Source organism: Octopus bimaculoides, chromosome 19 (assembly GCF_046866305.1).
Source record: "Octopus bimaculoides isolate indiv1 chromosome 19, ASM4686630v1, whole genome shotgun sequence".
NCBI classification, from domain to species: domain Eukaryota; kingdom Metazoa; phylum Mollusca; class Cephalopoda; order Octopoda; family Octopodidae; genus Octopus; species Octopus bimaculoides.
Genome location: NC_142946.1, coordinates 55526132 through 55547893, shown reverse-complemented (window position 1 = coordinate 55547893; position 21762 = coordinate 55526132). Strand labels below are relative to the sequence as shown.

The following is a 21762-nucleotide window of genomic DNA, read 5'->3' as shown; positions in this document are numbered from 1 at the left end:
AAAGACAATGAAAAGAAAATAAGAGAGAACTCCAACAATCCAAATATCAATCCATAATATATGTACTTAAGAACAACAAACAATAAAATATACACAAACCTCCATCATTTTCACATCCAAACGATCTAAAATATCACTGTCATCAAACTGAGCATTTGTTGCTCGGATTGCAGCTTCCAGAATCCCAGTCAAGTTGTGAGGGTAAAGGGTGTTAGCAGGTTTTGCTAATTCTGTCCTAAAGAAATCCAGATAAATATTTCACATTAGGTCTGCTTTTTTTTATATATAAAAGAATATGAGCATGAAATGAAAGGCCCCATTAAATAAAGCAAGGTTCCTCCCTATCCATCACTTAACTACACTTCATTTCTAGATAAATGGATGTTATGAACAGTCTCATATGGAGCTTCTCATGATTGTAACAATCAAATCAGAGGGAGAAAGAGAAAAAAAAAATCAACTCTTGTACTCAACTGATACTTTATCAATGACAGAAATAACAAATGAACATTGTTGTTTATATGATTGTCAAAAAATCCTGGATATTATTTTTATATAAATCTCAGAAAAAAAAGATTAAATTTATTTTGTCAAAACAAAATTGAGAGAGAAAGAGAGAGAAGTAGTGTTTATCGCCACTTCAACACAGCCGTCCCATACAAACCAATGTTACTACCATTTTAACCCCAGGAGGATGCCTCCTCCTCCAGCTGGTTATTCAATGCAATCTGCACTCGATATATATATAAGCAAGGTATTTTGAGAGGAGCGGGGGCACTGGAAGAGGGGATCTTGTGTCAGATGATGAAAGGTTAGAGTGTGACAGAGAGAGAGAGAAACGGGTGTCTTACTGTAGAGGAGGTACGTGGTTACCCAGCAAGAGAGGAAAAGAAAGAAGAGAAAGAGATGGCGGGGAAGAGAGGAGGTGAGAGGTGATATGCAAATACATGATGAACTTACTCCAGCAAACACATTAGGTGTGTGATAAAGTCTCCTTGACCAAAAAGTAGATATCGCCGAAGTGCCTAAAAAGATACAAAACTAACTTTATCTCCACTAGCAGAGTCTAATTTTTTCATACTGACATAAAATTCTACATATATGTAGAGTGTTATAAAATTCTACATTTATCGAAATATAAAGAAAGGAAAAATATAAATTGGTTTCAAATTTTGTTACAAGGCCAGTAATTTAGGGGGAGAAGGTAAGTCAATTACTTCAACCCCAGTGTTAAACTGGTACTTATTTTATCAACCCCAAATGGATTTAAAGCAAAGTCGACCTTGGAAGAATTTGAACTCTGAGTGTGAAGACAGACAAAATGCTGCTAAGCATTTTGCCCAGCATGGTAACAATTCTGCCAGTTAACAACCTTATAAAAACTGGTGCTGCACATCTATCATAATTGAACTCACATACAGACATTCAAATGTCAAATGTTCTTCACTTTCAACCAAAGTGCTACATTGAAGGAAAAAATATTAATGTGTGATATCAATGTACAATATATTCAACTCTCAACAATCAATGACTGTATCAATCAATAGTATCATCATCATCATCGTTTAACATCCGCTTTCCATGCTAGCATGGGTTGGACGATCTGACTGAGGACTGGTGAACCAGGTGGCTACACCAGGCTCCAATCTGATCTGGCAGAGTTTCTACAGCTGGATGCCCTTCCTAACGCCAACCACTCAGAGTGTAATGGGTGCTTTTATGTGCCACCGGCACGAAGGCCAGTCAGGCGGTACTGGCAACGGCCACGCTCGAAATGGTGTATTTTACGTGCCACCTACACAGGAGCCAATCCAGTGGAACTGGCAACAATCTCGCTCGAATGTCTTTTCACGTGCCATTGGCACAAGTGCCAGGAAGGCAACACACCATTTCAATCTTAAATCATTTAGATCTCATCATTCAAGATAGATCTAATGTTGCATTAGACTAATAAGAAATCCTTGGAGGAAAATAAATTATACGGCTGAAAATGTTTTCATGAGGACCCATAAATATTTTGCTTACCTTTAGGTGATCCATAAACTTGTAATTTTTGTGCATGCAATCAAGAAGTCTTCGACTGGTTTCTACATAAACCGAATCAATCATCTGCTGAAAGCTGGAGTTTGTGTTCTGGGTAAACATGGATTCAGCTAAACATTCAAAGTAGAAATATCAATACTATTCACATTATAGATGTTATGAAATTAGTAGAAATGGTAGAAGAAATAGGTTTAGGAAAAAAAAACGGATACCACTGAATAAGAAAATTCAATAAGAATCTTTCATACCTTGTTTAACATTGATCTCTTGTACAGCTTGTTGACCTTTAGCTGGGGTTTGTTCATTACAGACGCAGTGGAGAAATTTGATGGATTTGCCAGCATTTAAGATCTAAACAAAATAATGACAGGTTACTGAGTCGGGTAATGGAGAAATATTTCAATGAATAGGAAAGAAATTCTAAATGACAGACATAGAGTGGACTGTAAAAACTTAACGGCATTCTTCTAATCTAGATAAAATTATTACGATTTTTACAGAAGAACATAGAAAACATAGAATGATGAAGTGAGAGAGAGAGAGAGTATGTGTGTGTACTGGTACTACATACATTTGATGCATCCACAGGTTAGGTCTTTCATGAACCCTAAGACTCATAAAGCTAGATCTTAACTCAGTTTCTATGGTTTAAATTGACTGGTGGAGCTTGCTCAGACAATTTTAACCCACATACGCCATTCATCTCAGTTCTGCATTAGTTGAGAGATCTTTGGGAGGCATCCAGTATCTCTGGTGAGTTGATCTGCATATGTTGTGTTCAGATGACCTGCTTGAGTACAGCCATGCTCTGGCGTCCATAGACGGTCACTTGCCAGCTATTGTTTAGCTCGCCAGCAATGTCCTGCAAAGCACAAGTGCCTTTCCCATATAATGGTGGAATCAGGCAAGCAATCTCCATTCAGCTGTTTTTTGGTGGGATGAGTTCTCCAACATATGTTTAAGACTGCTCTTAACATTGGGGTGTAAGTTTTCCATCTAGCTTGGATTCCAATCTTATAAAGGATCTGTGACCATAAATGGGAAATCAGCAATTGAAAGACATTCCATGGTGTATAAGTGACTGAGATTGCAATACTTGACCCCTAAATGAGATGCCAGTCTGTCAAAGGGATAACTTCCCAGTCACTGTATGAACTCATTTACAGATGAGTGGATTGGCGCAAAATGGAATGAAGGACTTTGCTCAAGAACACAACACACTGCTATGTCCAGGAATCAAAACCAAGATCTTATGAATGAATGAAACACGCTAACCACTAGGTCACATATCCAAATATACATAGCTATAATATAGACACAGAAGATAAACATAAAGAGCTGTAGAAGAGAGAGAGCAGGGAGGGGGAGCAAACAGAGGTAGAAAAAGAAAATGAATAAGCCACTGACCTTTTCTGCCTGTTCAGTACTGATAAAAGATGGAATCATAGCAGTACGTAGCATGTATTTACTCCGCCACACGTCAACACCAATTTTAGGGTTGCAGGCCACAAAAAACTGTAAAATATCAAATCACAAACATAAATAAGGGTCTACATAACCAAAGTTTATTTGCTTATTTAACAAATATATAAACAAGTAAAGGCATGGTACTACAAGTCCTCTCTCCCTTTAGAGCTACTGCCAATTGAGATATATCCGTCATTCACATCATTTCAATTCACCACTCACCTTCGATATACATAACCACCTCCACTCTATACTTATATCCATCTCTCACTCTCTCGTCACACTCTTGCAAACTTTAAAAAATCTCTGCTGATTCTCCTGGCCCCATGTCCCCTTCTATCAACCTTCTTGGGCAAGTCACCTTGAGAGTATTTTCTGGCATTTCGTCACCTCCACTTTTACCTCTCTTAGTGGCACCACTTCAGCCACCCTCACTCACCCATGTAAAATGCAAATAACCATGTGACCATGAATCACCTCTACAACAAACCTGTCCCCACTCCTCCCATCATACATTAACCTCTCAACACATTGCATACACCTTCTAGTATTTTCTTTCTCAGGCAAAGGGGGTTCTTCATTCTTGAGAGTTACAAGGAAAGTTCACCAAGTTCACCTCTGCTGGATGCACAAAAATAGCACCCAATGCACTCTGTAAAATGGCTGGTGATAGGAAGGACAGACATCTGCAGAAACTATGTCAAAAACTAAGATACTGGAGCAAGACATGGTCTCCAACCAGTAGAATTCTGGTTTAAGCACCCCAATATAACCCCACAAATTTTTTACTTTTTAGAATTTTCATAAAAAGTTTACAAATTTGTGTCCTACACACAAGTATTGATACAATTATGCAAAAAAAAACCCCCAAAAAACAAAAAGACTTTTGTGTGTATGATTTAAGGGCAATTTAGCTGTTATTTTTAGCACATCTCCCGACCACTTGATACCTTCCTTGTTTCTTTGTCACTGACATGTATTGATGTTTTCCAATATTTTTCTCCCCATAAACATCATCATCATCGTTTAACGTCCGCTTTCCATGCTAGCATGGGTTGGACGACTTGACCGAGGACTGGTGAAACCGGATGGCAACACCAGGCTCCAATCTAAATTTGGCAGAGTTTCTACAGCTGGATGCCCTTCCTAACGCCAACCACTCAGAGAGTGTAGTAGGTGCTTTTATGTGAAATGGTGATGCACCCAAGGTCGGTCCATTGCTGGAGGGGGAAGGGGTTAAAAAACTTGTTTTTTCATAATGGTATAAATCCCCATGTGCAGAACAAAAATTTGAAAACATTTTCTGAAAATTCTGAAAAATAAAAGTTATGAGGGGTTATATAGGTTGCTTAAACAGAATTCCACCTGCCAACCTGTTGGATCCAGTCTAATTGTCCATACCATACCATCATGGAAAGCAGATATAAAAAATGTATCCATAGCACAGGCACTAGGTCAGAAATTTCAGTGCCAGGTATAGTTCATCAGATCAACCCTAGTATATTACAGACCTTCAGGGGATAAAAAAAAATTTCCCCTAGTAAGACCTGAACTCAGAATGTAGAAGGACACAACTAGATGATAATAATACATGACATTTTACTTTTTTATTTTTCCAATTCTGTTTCATCACCAACACAACCCACCCTCTTTCTACCAGATCACAAAGATGACATTGTCATCATCTCAATCAACCAAGTGTTAAAAAATATATATTCTAGGCAGTGGGAAGGGCTGTGTGGCAAGTGGTTTGCTTCCCAACCACATGGTTCCAGGTTCAGTCCCACTGCGTGACATCTTGGGCAAGTGTCTTCTAATATAACCCAAGGCTGAACAAAGCCTTGCAAGTGGATTTGATAGATGGAAACTGAAAGAAACCTGTCATATATGCATGCATGTGTGTCCCACCACTGTTGGTGTGTTTACATCCCCATAACTTAGTGGTTTGGCAAAAGTGACTGATAGAATAAGTACCAGGCTTTAAAAGAAAGATAATTACTCGGGTTGATTCATTAACTAGAAATTCAAGGTGGTGACCTAGCATGGTCACAGCCTAATGAATGAAACAAGATGGAACAAGTGACTTAGAAGTCACGCATTAACATTTAACCCTTTAACATTAAAACCGGCCATATCTGGCCCAAATAATCTGCCTGCTTTATGCTCAACCTGTCCAGATTCGGCCTCTGACATGTTCCCTACAATGTGATTCTAAATATACACTATCACGGAAACAAAGTCTCAGCTGGGAGATAATGCATGATTAATTCAAAGCAAAGTGAATAAACAAGCATTACATTTGACAGAATAAACTGAATGCTAAGGGGTTATATGATAAACCCCATTTAAAATGCTAAAGAGGGCTTATGAATCACCCTAGAACCAATAAACCAATTGCAACAAAATTAAAATGAATTCTTACTTCTCCTAAGGGGTCATTTTCTAAATCTCCATCATAAATCCAGCGCAGCAACGTCACATAAATAGGATGGACAACCTAGAAAGAAGAAAAGTAATAAATAGTTAAGTCCTACATAGTCAGTATGACGAGCACAACTTCAAGACCATAACTGTAATGTGATGAAGTAAACATTGGTGATACATTTAACTGAACAAACAAAGGCAAGGGAGAGGGGAAGAAATCAACAAGAGGAACAATAAGTACATGAAGGATGACCTCAGGTCACTGAACCTTTTGGCAGAGATGACAAAGGACCAAGATATCCATACTCAAGAAGACCCATCCTCTACAACACAAGTGTTAAGGCCACCCACAAAGAGGATTGGCCTGCAAGAGCCCAGTGCCAGTGCCATGTAAAAGCCTTTGTGCTAGCACCATGTAAAAAGCACCAAATACACACTGTGAAGAGGTTGGTATTAAGAAGGGCATCCAGCCATAGAAACCAAGCCAAATCAGGCTGAAAGCTGCTACAGCTCTGCAGCTTGCCAGCCCTGGTCAAACCGCCCAACTCATGCCAGCATGGAAATGGATGTTAAAGGATGGTGATGATGATAACGAGGTAGTTGAGGGTCTGCTGAAGTGAAAAGGATGGAGAGGGTAAGTGAGGAAATGAGAGACCCATCATTCACAGCTCGGCCCCCATCACGGTGGGGGGCACCAGAAGGCAAGCAATTAGCAATGTTTTTATTGATGTGACAAAGCTAGAAGCAGTGGGCAACATGAGCCTGCTGGAATTTTCTTGATGACAGGGTTGTGCAGGTCAATGGCAGGAATAACACAGGGACACACACACACACATTTTGGCACGAGATTCCCCTCAATGAAATTATCAATATAAATAGTTCCAACTTGAAAATCAAACCAAATAATGGAATCAATTTCCAAAAATTTTCCAAGTGGTGGCTTAACTTGCTAGAAATAGCAAGCAAATCTCTCCCAAATCTCAACCTAATCTTAGAACACAGATAATGAAGTCCTGCATGCCTTTGATCATGAATCTGCTTAAAGTTGATATGTGACTCAACAACATACAAAAATAAGATAAGTAAAGATAAAAAAGGAGTTACCATATTGAGGAGATGTTGGAGCATTTGTTTGATGTAGGGATCGCCATGTTGCATACAGGAATATATTGTGGAAGCCAAGGCACCACCTCTTTTATCTGGGAGTAATAATGAAACAAAGAAAAAAAACTGAATAATGACTGCTATTTTTGGTCTCTTAAAAGACATCAAACATCAAAAGCTGGGAGTAAAAGATATTTTGGCACCACTGACTTGACAAGGACCTGTTTGACATCAGACGTTTTAATTTTTGCCTCTTTCTCTCTTTGTTTACATGCATCATCATCATCGTTTAACCCATGCAGGTGTGGGTTGCACGGTTTGACTGAGGACTGGCAAGCTAGAAGGTTGTACCAGGCTCCAATTAGGCTTCAATGCATGAGCATATTTTTTATGTGTGTGAGGAGAGGGAAAGTGTTTATGTCAATCAAGTTCAATTAATTAATCATAACTTGTCTCCTTCTCTCGCTATTTGTGTGTGTGTATTTCTGCACACGCATGCATGTGTGTTTGTCATCAGTGTCAAAACCTATTGTCATCAAAACAGGTTGAATATCCAGTCAGTCAATGCCAAATCATCAGTGTCCAAACAACCATGTCCAATAATCTCATTCCAAAAAAGCCAGGCATTAAAAAACAGTTTCAATGACAGCATCAAACAACACCGAACACAAAGTGTCAAAGAACATTGGAGACAATGCCAAACAACATTGGAGACAATACCAAACAACATTGGAGACAATGCCAAACAGCATCAAATAATGATGACACTTCACGTTAAAAATAAAATAACTGCATAACATTGCATTGCCTTCAACCTATTGATGACACACAGTCCAATGTCAGCACAGTTTGATTCCAATGTAGTTATAGGGTTAACTAGTTCAGACATCAGCCCCTGTCTGAAACTGAAAAAAAAAGTCTTTCTTACATTGAAACAGAAATTGTAGTGAAGTGGTGACATTCATATCATTCCCTAGGATATTAGCTATTTAAGTAAAGTGAAATGTCTTCAATATGAAGTGACAGCAAAGTCATGTTTATTACGGTATCAATTAACTTATGCAGAGTCAATAATTTTTTAAAATTTTAATTACTGCTAATTAGTCTTACATCACAGCCAAATGACTTGCTACTAATTAGTCCCTGCTGTCACCTGCTACCCATTACAAATCTCTAGTGACTGGTTATCCTAATGTTTTCGGTGACTTATTCACTAATATTTACTGCAATTTATTCAAATGTTTACTGTGAAGTGTTTGCTGGTATTTACTAAAACCCAAGAAAATAAATTTGTTCACTCATCAGATTCACAACCATTTTTCCATGTGTTGCATGGGCAAGATGGTTTTACATGCTGGAACAATAGTTTAGATCTATCTTGTTTATGTCCTTACTTACTGCTGCTGACACCTCATCATTTCATAACTGGACTACCTCTTTACTAGTGATAATCAATCAAACCTGAAGTAGGGGAGAAATGTGTATATTTTGCAGAGGTACAACATAATTTGACTGTGTTGTATTATGGTGTAGTTTGAAAAATAAATGACACAATGCATGGAGAGGGGAATACACAATGTTTGAGGATAAACCACTAAGATAAATCAATTAAAAATACAAAATTTGTTACTTACTTTTACAAACATCAACCAGAGCAGCTAGTGCCTTGAGACGAATTAATGGGTCAGTTGTCCACACAACCATACGACATAAAGAAAGATGACCATATTCTCCCACAATGCCTTGTTCTTCTTGGTGCAGCTGGAATAAAAAACTTTCTCAGTAAAATATCATGTCAACCCTTGGGCAATGTCACCCCTTGGGCAATGTCACCCCTGCCCAGCGGGCAACGTCACCCCTACTTGGTGGGCAACATCGCCTCCACCCAGCAGGCAATGTCGCCCCCACCAAGCAGGGTCGATTTTGCCTTTCATCCTTTCAGGGTCAATAAGTACCAGTGATGTAATTGACTAGTCCCCGCCCTAAAAATTCAGGCCTTGTGCCTTTAGAGAAAGGATTATCATCATCATTACTGAAAACGTCACACAGTATCCAATATTGTGATGTTGTAGACTGACAATTTTGTGTGTACCAGGGATTTGTGTTGTCTGTCAAGTGACAAGGATCTCAGACAGACTAGTTTAGGATGTATGCATGCAGTTCCAAATAAAGCTGATTTTTGCAATACACCAAGATTGTGGGGTATTTCTGAAGTGTCCAGATGTTTCTTCAGTTTGAGAGGTATTGAACCCAATGCTCCAATGAAAACTGGATACATATATGAACACACACTTACATACACAAATATATGCACACACACAACAATGGGTTTCTTCCAGTTTCTGTTTATCAAATCCACTCACAAGGCTTTGGTTGGCCAGGGCTATAGAAGACACTTGCCTAAGGTTCCATGCAGTAGGACTGAACCCAGAACCATGTGGTTGGGAAGCAAGCTTTTTAACCACACCCACAAATCCATATAAAAACAAAAAGTCAAGCAGTTATCTCTGCTGCTGTTTGTCTAAGGAATAAACTGATGGCACAAATGATAAGGTTCATCCAGTCCATGCAAGCATGGAAAAGTAGGTCTATAACAACAAGCATGAAATGTGCTAGACCAGTGCTTCTCAACCATTTTTTACCTATGGACTCCTTTGATTCTATTTTACTCAGACAGACCCTCATAGGCATTCTATGTTTATATTTTCATAACTGAATATCATCAGGAACTGCATAAAAATAATTATCAAAATGTTTTGTGTATTGTAGAAGTATAACCAATTTATTGCAGATAAATTTTAACAACAAAATCTTATATGAACCCCCAAGAGTCAAATGGACCCCAGTTGAGAACCACTGATTTAGACAAATACGCTGCCACTAAATTTTCAACCTGTATGACAGATTATTAACAGCAAGAACACCAGCAATCTAATAAATTCACAACTGAGTTAACCCTTTAGCATTCAAATCGACCATATGTGGCCCAAATATTCTACCTGTTTTATGTTCAAATTGTCAAGATTGGTCTCTTACACCTATCCTACAATGTCATTCTCAAAATATAGTCACAACGTTGAAATCTCAAAACTATGATATAATGCATGATTAATTCAAATTAATGTGAATAAATAAGCATTGCATTTGACAGAGATATCTGAATGGTAAAGAGTTACATATAAAAGACAAGTTACCTGACTCTCCAAGACAGCCATTAGTCTGTAATATTCAGTCAGTTCTTGATGGAGAGCAGCACAGAAACTCTACAACAAATGACAAAAACAATTCAATAGTTTTAGCAAGAAATAGAAAAAGAAAATACTATTTTAAAGTTGTAAAACATTTGAAAATAGAATAATAAATTAAACCCAGTGGTTGTTAGGGGTAGATTAGGTACCCATATTGTTGACTGCCATTTCACGAAATAATTTTCTACTAGTAATTAGGAGTTGAAGGACATCATTAGGTGGGAGGTGTTGTTGGTGGTTGTTTGTTCCAAGTCAGTCCTGATCCAAGAGAATTATGATCAAAATGTATTTCTTCTCTTTTACTCTGACAAAGCCTATCAAGGACTATATTTTACAATGTGACCATATTTTGAAGACAGTAGGGCATAATTTGAAAGCAGTTTGGCACACCAGGAATTTGCAACCAAATTTTAGGAGACCTAAATAGAAGATGTCATGTAAGATTACATGGCATGAATCAAATTTAAACTTACTCATTTTCTGTCTCACGTATGGAGAGCATTAACATAGTAGATTCCAGAATGATAGGAGAAATAATAAAGCACACTGTGCTTGCGACTCTAGCTGCCAAACACAATGACTTGGAGATTGCCAGCTTCTTGAGTGTGGTCAAATCTTTCATTGTTCTAGTGCTGAGCAAAAGCTAGAGGGCTGTTTAATGAGGACATGTTATTGATGGTCAAGAAAAAGAAACATTTACAGCAGTGACACAGCCAAATACATCCAGAAAGCTGTTGAGGGCATTGCAGAGCAATTCAAGATAGTGAAGTCCACTATCAGACATATACCGCACAAGGACATCAAATATAACTCCAACAAGACGAGGAGAGAGTAGTTCAGCTCTAACAAAACCTGGAAGAATCTTGTGAACATGTGACCAACAACTCCTCCCCCCCAAACCCCACATGGCTTCCCAACTCTCCTGATTGCAAGCTCCTGGATACTGCGTCTGTGACATTGTTAGGGAGCTGCCATCATAGACAGGGTGAATGGTATGGATGAGAGGTCATCCAATCCTTGTTTGCAGTTACAGCTGTAGCAGCATCAGATGCATTGGGTTATGGGTGAAATGGGTTCGTAAGAATGGAGAGAAGAGTAGATGCCAACTCAGGATTTGCGGTTGCTTTCGGACAATTCATGAGGAACCCGTTTTCCAAGTTGTTGAAGATGATGATGAACAGTTGTATGGTTTGAACTAAGCTTTATTGCCAATTTTTCAACTGATAATGCAGGATTTTCTTCAAATAATGCCTCAAAGAGCTTATCATCAAACTCAACTGGACGTCCTGTTCGATCAACTTCAAGGCTGAAATGTCCACTTCTGAATTTTGCAAACCATCTTCTGCAAGTTCTTTTATTCAAGCATTCTTTCCCATAAAGTGAGCGTCTGTTTCGAGTTGCTTTGGCTGCAGAGTTTCCTTTTTTGGACTCATAAAGCCTTATGTGCCTCAAATGCTCTTTGGATACTTCCATGTTAGAAAAGGTTTTAATCAAAGAAATTTTAATTCTATTACTCTGTAAAATAATATTTAATTATTTTTAATGTACACAAATGCATAGAAATAATCTTTAATTCCATTAGACATTCTAAAATACTTTAAAAATTTCATTCAATTTTAAAAAAAGGTAAAGTCGAACAGAACTTATGGGATGACCTGATATATATGCATGTATATACATGTGTGTGTGTGTGTGTGTGTGTGTGCATATATATATATATATATATATATAAAGGTGAGCCAAACCAGTGTTGTGTCCAAAAAATAAATTAGCCACTCAAATCATCATCATCATCATCATCGTTTAACGTCTGCTTTCCATGCTAGCATGGGTTGGACGATTTGACTGAGGACTGGTGAAACCGGATGGCAACACCAGGCTCCAATCTAATTTGGCAGAGTTTCTACAGCTGGATGCCCTTCCTAACGCCAACCACTTAGAGAGTGTAGTGGGTGCTTTTACGTGTCACCCGCACAAAAACGGCCGCGCTCGAAATGGTGTCTTTTATGTGCCACCCGCACAAACCAGTCCAGGGGCACTGGCAACAATCTCACTCGAAAATCCTACGGGAGCCAGTCAGGCGGTACTGGCAACGGCCACACTCAAAATGGTGCATCTCATGTGCCACCCGCACAAGAGCCAGTCCAGGGGCACTGGCAACGATCTTACTTGGCTTGCCGGGTCTTCTCACGCACAGCACATTTCCAAAGGTCTCGGTCAGTAGTCATCGCCTCGGTGAGGCCCAATGTACGAAGGTCTTGCCTCACCACCTCAGCCCAAGTCTTCCTGGGCCTACCTCTTCCACGGGTTCCCTCAACTGTTAGGGTGTGGCACTTTTTCACGCAGCTATCCTCATCCATTCTCACCACATGGATGAGGATAGCTATACTTCAATAAAGTATTAGGGTTGATATGCTTAAAAGCAGTGCCCCAGCAATGGTCACAACCCAATAACTAAAACTAGTAAAGTACAGGTAATGAAGCAAAGGACTGACCAGAAGAAATAAAAATAAAAAACAGAGTTCAAAAAGACAATTATCTTACCTGTTCAACAAGACCAACAGCTTTTAGTTGACTGTGACACTCCACGTATTCTTTGATCTTGTTGTGAAGCCAGCCACACTCTGCCAACTTACTGACTCGATGGCACACTGCTCTCCCTATTCCGATCTGCCAAGAAGAAAACAGTGAAAGAAAACTACACACAGCTTTGGTTGGTCTACAGAAGTTCAAGGAGCAATAAATTTTGAATAGTAACACATAAGAAACAATGATAGTAGTGGTGGTGTTAGAAAGGAGATTTAAAGGAGAGAAACACAAATATTTCATATATGCAGTGTCTTGAGTTCTATCTCACTGTGTGACATTTTCGGACAAGTGTGTTTTAGTGTAGCCTTGAAATGACCAAAACCTTATGAGTGGGACTAGAAAAGGAAAACTGTACAGAAGCTTGTCTCATATATGTGTGCTTGTGTATGTACATACATGTGTGAGTGTTTGCATGCATGCATGTGTGTGTGTGCATGTATGATTGATTCAATTAAACTTTTAATCTTCAAACAAAACCCTTAACAGTTATCACTGAGTAATTAAAACTGTATAAAAGTCACTGTTGTGATGTATGAACCTGGTTAAGCTTGGCTAATACACGATTATCAAAAGGAATTGAAAAACCTCACAGGGGATAAATCCATATGTTGTCATAATGACAGATTTCAACTTTAAAAAATTGACCCAGTGGAACATAATAACGTATATTCAAATTATGCTGAAAGTAAAAAAACAAACAAAAAAAAAAACCGTTTATTCTTGCTTTATTTCTTTTACTCCTTTCAGCCATTAGACTATGGCTACATCAACTCCTGTACTTTTAAGTCTGGTAATTATTCTATCAGTCTCTTTTGCTGAACATCTAAGTTATGGGGAGATAAACAAACCAGCCCATTTGTCAAGCAGTGGAGAGGACAGACACAAAGACACACATAGTTTCCAACTACCAAATTCATTCATGAGATGTAGGTCGGCCTGGGGCTGTAGTAAAAGACACCCAAGGTACTGCACAGTGGGACCGAACCTGAAATCACATGGTTAAAAATCAGCTTCTTAACCACACAGCCATATCAGCACCTATTATGGGTATTATACAGCCGCAATATTCTAATACTGACAACATAGTGAAATTTCATAATTTATCACATCTTATGCAAATTTGGTTAACTGCCTAAGAATTTTAATCATAATTAAGAAGAATGACAATCACTGTGGTTATGCAATTAGGGAGACTTTGTAACAACATAGAATATACACTTAAGGAGACTATGTAAAAATAGTGACTTACCTCAGGATCAATCCTGTAAGCATTAGAAGCTGGGTCAAACTTGATCCATTTTCCTTCAATACCTTGGAACACATAGACTAGATCTTTCAAGAGCTCAGATTCAGTTATCTCATAAGGCACTGCAAAAGATGACAAAAATGAAAGAAAAGTAACCAAGGCATCTGGTATCATCATCATCATCATCACTATTATTATTATTAATAATCATTGCTGAAGGCAGAGAGCTAGCAGAAGCATTAGCATGCCAGGCAAAATGCTTAGTGGCATTTCAACCATCTTAATATTCTGAGTTCAAATTCTGCCAAGGTCGACTTTGCCTTTCATCCTATCAGTGCATGCCATCAAAGTGACGCTGGGGTAAAATATATGAAGCCCAGTATACCCAACATGACTATCTGTCTGATAAGGGTACACCAGGCACATGCATCACAACCATATGTGGCAACATAGTGGTCTCATATCAAGATAAACAGTGCAGACCTTGCAGGTGGGGCCCAGTTAGAATTTCCTTCAGATCGAGTGGCCCATCCCACTCGAAAGGTCCCTGAATAACCCTAACCCTAACCCTGAATTAAGGATGATGAACAAAACACCCAGGTTTCCAGAGATGAATTATCCAAACAACAAAGAATTCCTCTCAACACATAGCTATGATGCTCCCCACTACTTCTGCTCGTGATCAGAGATGCACATATCATCAGCCACTAACGGACATGCTCAAATGGTTATGGTCAAACAACTGACAAGTAAATCTGTGGTATTGAATAGAATATTTGCTGTAGCCTATCTTTTATACCAAGACAAACAATGTACATGATAACACTTCCAATCAGTTTAAATCAGAAGCCATGAGAGCTACTGCCTGGTACTGCATCAGGGCATTTATTATTATTATTATTATTATTATTAAGGAAATGAGCAGGAACAATCTTCAGTACATGGGACAAAATGCTTAATGGTATTTCATCCATCTTTACATCCTAAGTTCAAATTCTACCAATGTCGACTGTCTTTCATCCATCTGGCGTCGAAATAAGTACCAGTCAAGTACTGATGTTGATGTAACAGACCGACACCCAACTCCTGAAATCACTGGCCTTGTGCCAAAATTTCAAACGATCATTAAAGTTCAGAGTTAGTTCAAATACCACCAAGGTCAACCCCGAAAGGATGAAAGACAAAGTTAACCTCAGCAGAATTTGAACTCAGAACATAAAAGATGAAATGCCACTAAGCATTTCACCCAGCATGCTAACTCACTGCCTTATACGCCCAACTCTAATAAAGAGATCCTGTATGTAATAAAGTTGGTGTATATTCAATATAATAATCAGAGGTAAATATGGACATGTATATACAAACATATACATAAACACGTCTATACATACATATACAAACACGTCTATATATATATATTCATACACACACATATACATACACATACCTACACATACATATACATACACATATATATATATATATATGTATATATATATATATATATATATATATATATATATATACATATATACATACACACACACACACACAGATACATAATATACATATATGGACAGTGTGTAGATAACAAAGCTAATGCATATAAAGTTAACACAATCCTTACTTTTGTCACTTTTGTTGACAGGTATTCGTGCATCTGGTGTAATATTGGCTGCGCTTTTGGACCGTGAACAGACAGTATATCGAGGTGAATCAGACACTGTAACAAACAAAAATAACTCCTGCTTCAACTGAATAAACAACACTAACAACACAAACAACAATAACAGCTCAAATTTAATCTAACATTACTAATTATACTTGACCTCTTATTTTCTTCTTTTGCTTTTTTCCCATCACCCCATGCTGTGTTTCTCTTAATCTTTTAGTATTTAAACCGGCCATGTGTGGCCAAAATAATCTAACTGTTTTATCTTCAAACTGGCAAGATCCAGCCTCTCACACTTTACAATATTATTCTAAAAATAAACAATCATGTCAATTGAAATCTAACAACAGGCACCACTTCGATTCACCATTCAAGAGAGTGGAGGGAGGGAGGAGTACTGCTAATGAAGTAAAGTAAGCTCGTCTGATGGATTAGCTTTTCTTGGGTGATAAACATAATTCACTACCTGGTCCTTAGGTGGTTGCTTTAGCAAGAGTTTTACTGTTATCCGCATTTAGACAAAATCTGACTCACAAATTACATCTTCTGCCTTTTCATTTCACAGTATTGGAAACCTTACTATTCCTCATCTAGTGAAGCCATAAAAAAAAAAGCCACTGCATTGTGACTATACTGCAGCAACAATACACCAAAATATCAGAGCATTTATGAATCCATTCAAACTATGATGGCTTCTAAATGTAAACAACAACAACATAAGGAGAGAGAGAGAGAGACAGAGAGAGAGAGAGAGACAGAGAGAGAGAGAGAGAGAAAGACTGGCATTAAAGCTTTAGAATATTCTCATAGCAGAAATAGAGACACTTACCTGGTTTCTGTTGGTTCTGTAGAGCTGTTGGGAAACTCTTACTTTTAACTACAGATGGGTCATGGCCATTTACCAATCTTTAATAAATGGAATAACACAACTATATATTTACCAATTTACTAAAGTAGTGATTTAACATGAAAATATTTTTATCCAAGTTTTTTTTTTTTTTTGTAGCTATTCTTCCTCTATAACTTTTGTTTATCATTTTTGAAATTTGAATAAATTTTACCCCTTTCCAGATATGATGATAGAGTGCCAAGTAGTAAAAAAAGAATTAACCTTTTAGCATTTAAATTGGCCAAGTGTGCCCTAAATATTCTCCCTCTTTTGTGTTCAAACTGGTCAGATTCAGCATCTCTCACCTACCCTACAATACCATTCTAACAATCATAATCCCATCATCAAAATCTCAAGGCTATGACAACACATAACCAACTCGAAACAATGTGACTAAACACGCACTACACTTGAAAGAGGAATCTGAAGGCTGAAGGCTAGAGAATCCAGCTGACAACCCAATACTTCAAACAACAGCATTTACCAGTTTGCTAAAGATTTAATACAACACTGTGTTTAACAATTTACTGCAGGGCAGGTATAACACAACACTAAATATTTAACAATCATCATCGTTTAACGTCTGCTTTAAATGCTAGCATGGGTTGGACGATTTGACTGAGGACTGGTGAAACCGGATGGCAACACCAGGCTCCAATCTAAATTTGGCAGAGTTTCTACAGCTGGATGCCTTTCCTAACGCCAATCACTCAGAGAGTGTAGTGGGTGCTTTTACGTGTCACCCGCACGAAGGCCAGTCAGGCGATACTGGCAATGGCCACGCTCAAAATGGTGTCTTTTATGTGCCACCCGCACAAGAGCCAGTCCAGGGGCACTGGCAACGATCTCGCTCGAAAATCCTACAAAGGGATCAAATCTGAATAATAAAATAACTCAATAGTATGTATTTATCAATTTACTATAGTGGTGAAATAATATAACAGTATGTGTTTATAGAGTATAATATTTGAAATGAAACTAAAATATATATTAGAAGGTAAAATATTCCCAATTAAAACTAGATGTTGCATTAGAACACACAAATACTGTGATACCAAGAGAGAAAACACTACTTGGATTACCAGATCATGTGATTTCAGCCTCATTTGGCCTTGTCAATGTAGACACTAAGCAGCTGGAAATAACAGTAACTGCTGCACCAGCAATATGCATAGTAATACAGAGCCAAAAGAAGTGCTGATGCACCAAGTAACCATGAGAGTTTTCTCTCATGGTAAAAATTGTAGTATTTGTGTGTTTTAATGCAACATCCACTTTTAGTTGGTGAATATTTTATCTTTTCGTATTAATACTGCTTCTGTCACTATTTACATTTTAAAATACATAATATATAAAATAGTGTGTGCAGAAACCAAGAAAATGCTAAGGGTTAGAAAGGAAAGGAACAAAGAGAATATGAGGATCAACAGGAGGAAATGAAGAAGGTAGTTGAAGAGAAAGGGAGCAGGCTGACAAGCTGTATACAAGTACCACAGAAAAAGTACTATTCATCTATTGCAACTCCACCTGCTCAAAGGAGCAGTAAATATCCACCACACCAATAATTGTATAAAAAAAAAATTAAAAAAAAGATGGGATAGTCACAGCTGGAAGACCATCAATCATAAGGTATTCTCAATATGTGCTAATAAAGTAATGGAAGCTAGTCCAATGGATTAGCTTTTCTTGGTGGTAGACATAATCCACCACCTGGTCCTTAGGCAGAATTTTACTGTTAACAATATTTAGACGAAATCTCTGACCTGAGAAAAACTCACAGATCACAGCATCTTCCTACTTTTCTTCTCACAGTATTGTAAGCCTTACCATTCCTCAACTAGTGAAGCCATAAAAAAAAGCCACTTCAGCAACAACATGCAGTACAATTTTGTGAACAAGTATTTTGTTGGAGTGGGAAGGAAGATATAGCTTGCTTGTTGAGAAGGGGAATCCACAACCCCTTCCTTTACTATTATTCTTATAGTGCCGCTAGGCCAACATGAAAAGGATATTGGTCCCATGCAGTTACAACACAAGATAAACACACACACACACACACACAAATGGACCAACAAAAGGAAAAAGCACTCAACGCAGGAGTTATGTGTATTATTATTTAAAAGATTCGGTTCCAATAGCCATCTTGGACTTCCTGTACTCCTCCATTTGGTAATCTAAGCCTGAAAGACAGCTTTCTGCTAGGAGCTTGCAAAACTATGTCACATGAGGACAAATCAAACTGTTTGTAATAATAATGGTTTCAAATTTTGGCACAAAGCCAACAATTTCAGAGAGGGGTAAGTCGATTACATTACCCCTAGTGTTCAACTGGTACTTATTTTATTAACCTGGAGGGATGAAAGGTGAAATTGACCCTGGTGGCATTTGCACTCAGAATTAATGTCGGAAGAAATGTCGCCAAGCATTCTGTACGGCACAGTAACAATTCTGCCAAATTGCTGCCTTAAGTACAGTAAGTATTGAAATAAGTTGGGGTTCTTTCACATAAAAGACCTACTTGTAGTCTACAGAAAATCTTTTTTGTATATACCCAAGGTAACATGGTGGTGGAACAATGTTGTTGACAGGGCTATTAGGGAAAAGAAACAGGCATGGAAGGACTGGAAGAATGGTGGTAGCAAGGAAATTGTATCAGACTGTCAGAAGGGAAGCTAGGAGACAGGTTTATTTAGCCAGAGGGAAAGCAGATAAGAAAAAATTTGCCAATGTTCTGTGCCGTGAAGACCAAAGACTTTAGGTATTTCGTGTTGCAAGACAGTGTGTGAGAGAGAATCGTGATGTCGTAGGAGAGAAATGTGTCCACATGGATGATGGTTCACTTGCATTAAACGAGGCTGCAAAGAGAGCGGTTTGGAGACGCCACTATGAAAGGTTGCTCAATAAAAGGAATGAATGGGAGAAAGAGAGTCTGCCGAACGTTGACCCAACAGAGGGACCAGCTATCTGAATTGACAGTACCTTGGTAGATAAGCAATTAAGAGTATGAAGACAGGGAAAGCCCCCGGCCCATCAGGAATCACTGCAGAGATGCTCAAAATATCTGGCAGTGTCAGCTATAGCCTAGTCACCCGTATAGTTAACCAGGTGATACATGAAGGAGTCATACCCAACGACTGGTGTAGCAGCACCATAGTCAACTGCTACAAAGGTAAAGGTGATGCTTTAGATACAAATAATTACAGAGGTATCAAGTTGTTGGATCAGGTAATGAAGGTCACGGAGAGCGTCAAAGCCCAACTAATTAGGGAGAGAGTCAGTCTAGATGAGATGCAGTTTGGGTTCATGTCAAAGAAAAGCACCACTGATGCTATATTTCTGGTAAGACAGCTGCAAGAGAAATACCTAGCCAAAGATAAACTGGAGAAAGCCTTTGACAGGGTTCCCCAATCCCTTATCTGGTGGTCAATGAGGAAACTAGAGATAGATGAATGGTTAGTGAGAGCTATGCAAGCCATGTACAGGGAAGCTGTCAGTAAGGTGAGGGTTGGCAACGAGTAAGGTGAAGAATTCCGAGAAGGGTTAGGGGTCCACCAAAGATCAGTCCTCAGCCCCCTCTTATTCATCATAGTCCTCCAGGCAATAACAGAGGAATTTAAGACAAGATGCCCTTGAGAGCTCCTCTATGCTGATGACCTTGCTCTAATTGCTGAGATACTATCAGAACTAGAAGTAAAGTTTCAGGTGTGGAAGCAAGGGTTAGAATTGAAGGGCCTTAGACTCAACTTAGCTAAAACCAAAGTCTTAACAAGTAGGAAAGCAGACAAACCACAAATCCCTTCAGGTAGATGGCCCTGCTCGCTCTGTAGAAAAGGCGTAGGTAGAAACTCTATAAGATGTACCCAGTGTAAGCTATGGACACATATGAGGTGCAGCAATATCATGGCAGTGAAACATGGGCCGTGACTGCTGAGGACATGCGTAAGCTTGCAAGGAATGAAGCCAGCATGCTCTGCTGGATGTGTAATGCCAGTGTGCATACTCGAGAGAGTGTAAGCACCCTGAGAGAAAAGTTGGAGTTAAGAAGCATCAGATGTGGTGTGCAAAAGAGACGACTGCACTGGTATGGTCATGTGGCGAGAATGGAGGAGGACAGCTGTGTGAAAGTGTCACAGCCTTAGCAGTTGAGGGAACCTGTGGAAGAGGTAGACCCAAGAAAACCTGGAATGAGGTGGTGAAGCACAATCTTCGCACATTGGGCCTTACCGAGAAGACCAGACAAGCCAAGTAAGACCATAGCCCATGGCCTATGCCTGTGGGTGTAACCAGCCCATTTATGAATACTCCTCATTCATTGGACAATAAACCTTGCTTGTGAAGACCTATTGAGGCAAGTGAAATCAAAATCGCTGGCATGGCCGATGACAGTACCACCTGATTGGCACTCATGCCAGTGGAACATCAAAATTACATCCGAATGTAGGGTGTAACCGGCCTACTTATGAGTACCCCTCATTCATTGGACAATGAACTTTGCTTGTGAAGATCTATTGAGGCAAGTGTAAACAAATCAAAATCGCTGACATGGCCAATGACAGTACCACCTGATTGGCACTCATGCCAGTGGAACATCAAAATTACATCCGAATGTGGGGTGTAACCGGCCTACTTATGAATACCCCTCATTCATTGGACAATGAACTTTGCTTGTGAAGATCTATTGAGGCAAGTGTAAACAAATCAAAATCGCTGACATGGCCAATGACAGTACCACCTGATTGGCACTCATGCCAGTGGAACATTAAAAGCACATCCAAGCGTGATTGTTGTCAGAGCCAAGGATTGGCTCCCGTGCTGGTGACATTTGAAAAGCATCATTCGAGCATGATCGTTGCCAGTGTCACCTTACCGGCACATGTGCCGGTGGCATGTGAAAAACAACATTCGAGTGTGGTTGTTACCAGTGCCGGTAGCACATAAAAACACCTTTTGAGTGTGGTCGTTGCCAGAACCGCCTGGCTGGAACTCGTGTCAGTGGCACGTAAAAGCACCCGCTACATTCTCAGAGTGGTTGGCATTTGGAAGGGCATCCAGCTGTAGAAACTTTGTCAGATCAGATTGA

The 21762-nt window shown here is 39.0% G+C and overlaps 1 protein-coding gene across 1 annotated transcript in view; it reads right to left on the bottom strand.

Moving 5' to 3' along the window:
* The window catches only part of LOC106875425 (gamma-tubulin complex component 3 homolog), a 56866-nt gene that overhangs the window by 15434 nt on the left and 19670 nt on the right, over positions 1-21762 (bottom strand). Inside the window, exons 7-19 of the mRNA XM_014923569.3 lie at positions 16623-16699; positions 15749-15844; positions 14125-14243; positions 12831-12956; positions 10233-10301; positions 8673-8799; positions 7039-7133; positions 5933-6007; positions 3451-3558; positions 2292-2394; positions 2026-2153; positions 961-1025; positions 100-235 (exon numbers count right to left, since the gene is read on the bottom strand). Of these exons, the coding sequence (XP_014779055.1) occupies positions 100-235; positions 961-1025; positions 2026-2153; positions 2292-2394; positions 3451-3558; positions 5933-6007; positions 7039-7133; positions 8673-8799; positions 10233-10301; positions 12831-12956; positions 14125-14243; positions 15749-15844; positions 16623-16699 (1324 nt within the window). The remainder of the gene's footprint in view (positions 1-99; positions 236-960; positions 1026-2025; positions 2154-2291; positions 2395-3450; positions 3559-5932; positions 6008-7038; positions 7134-8672; positions 8800-10232; positions 10302-12830; positions 12957-14124; positions 14244-15748; positions 15845-16622; positions 16700-21762) is intronic.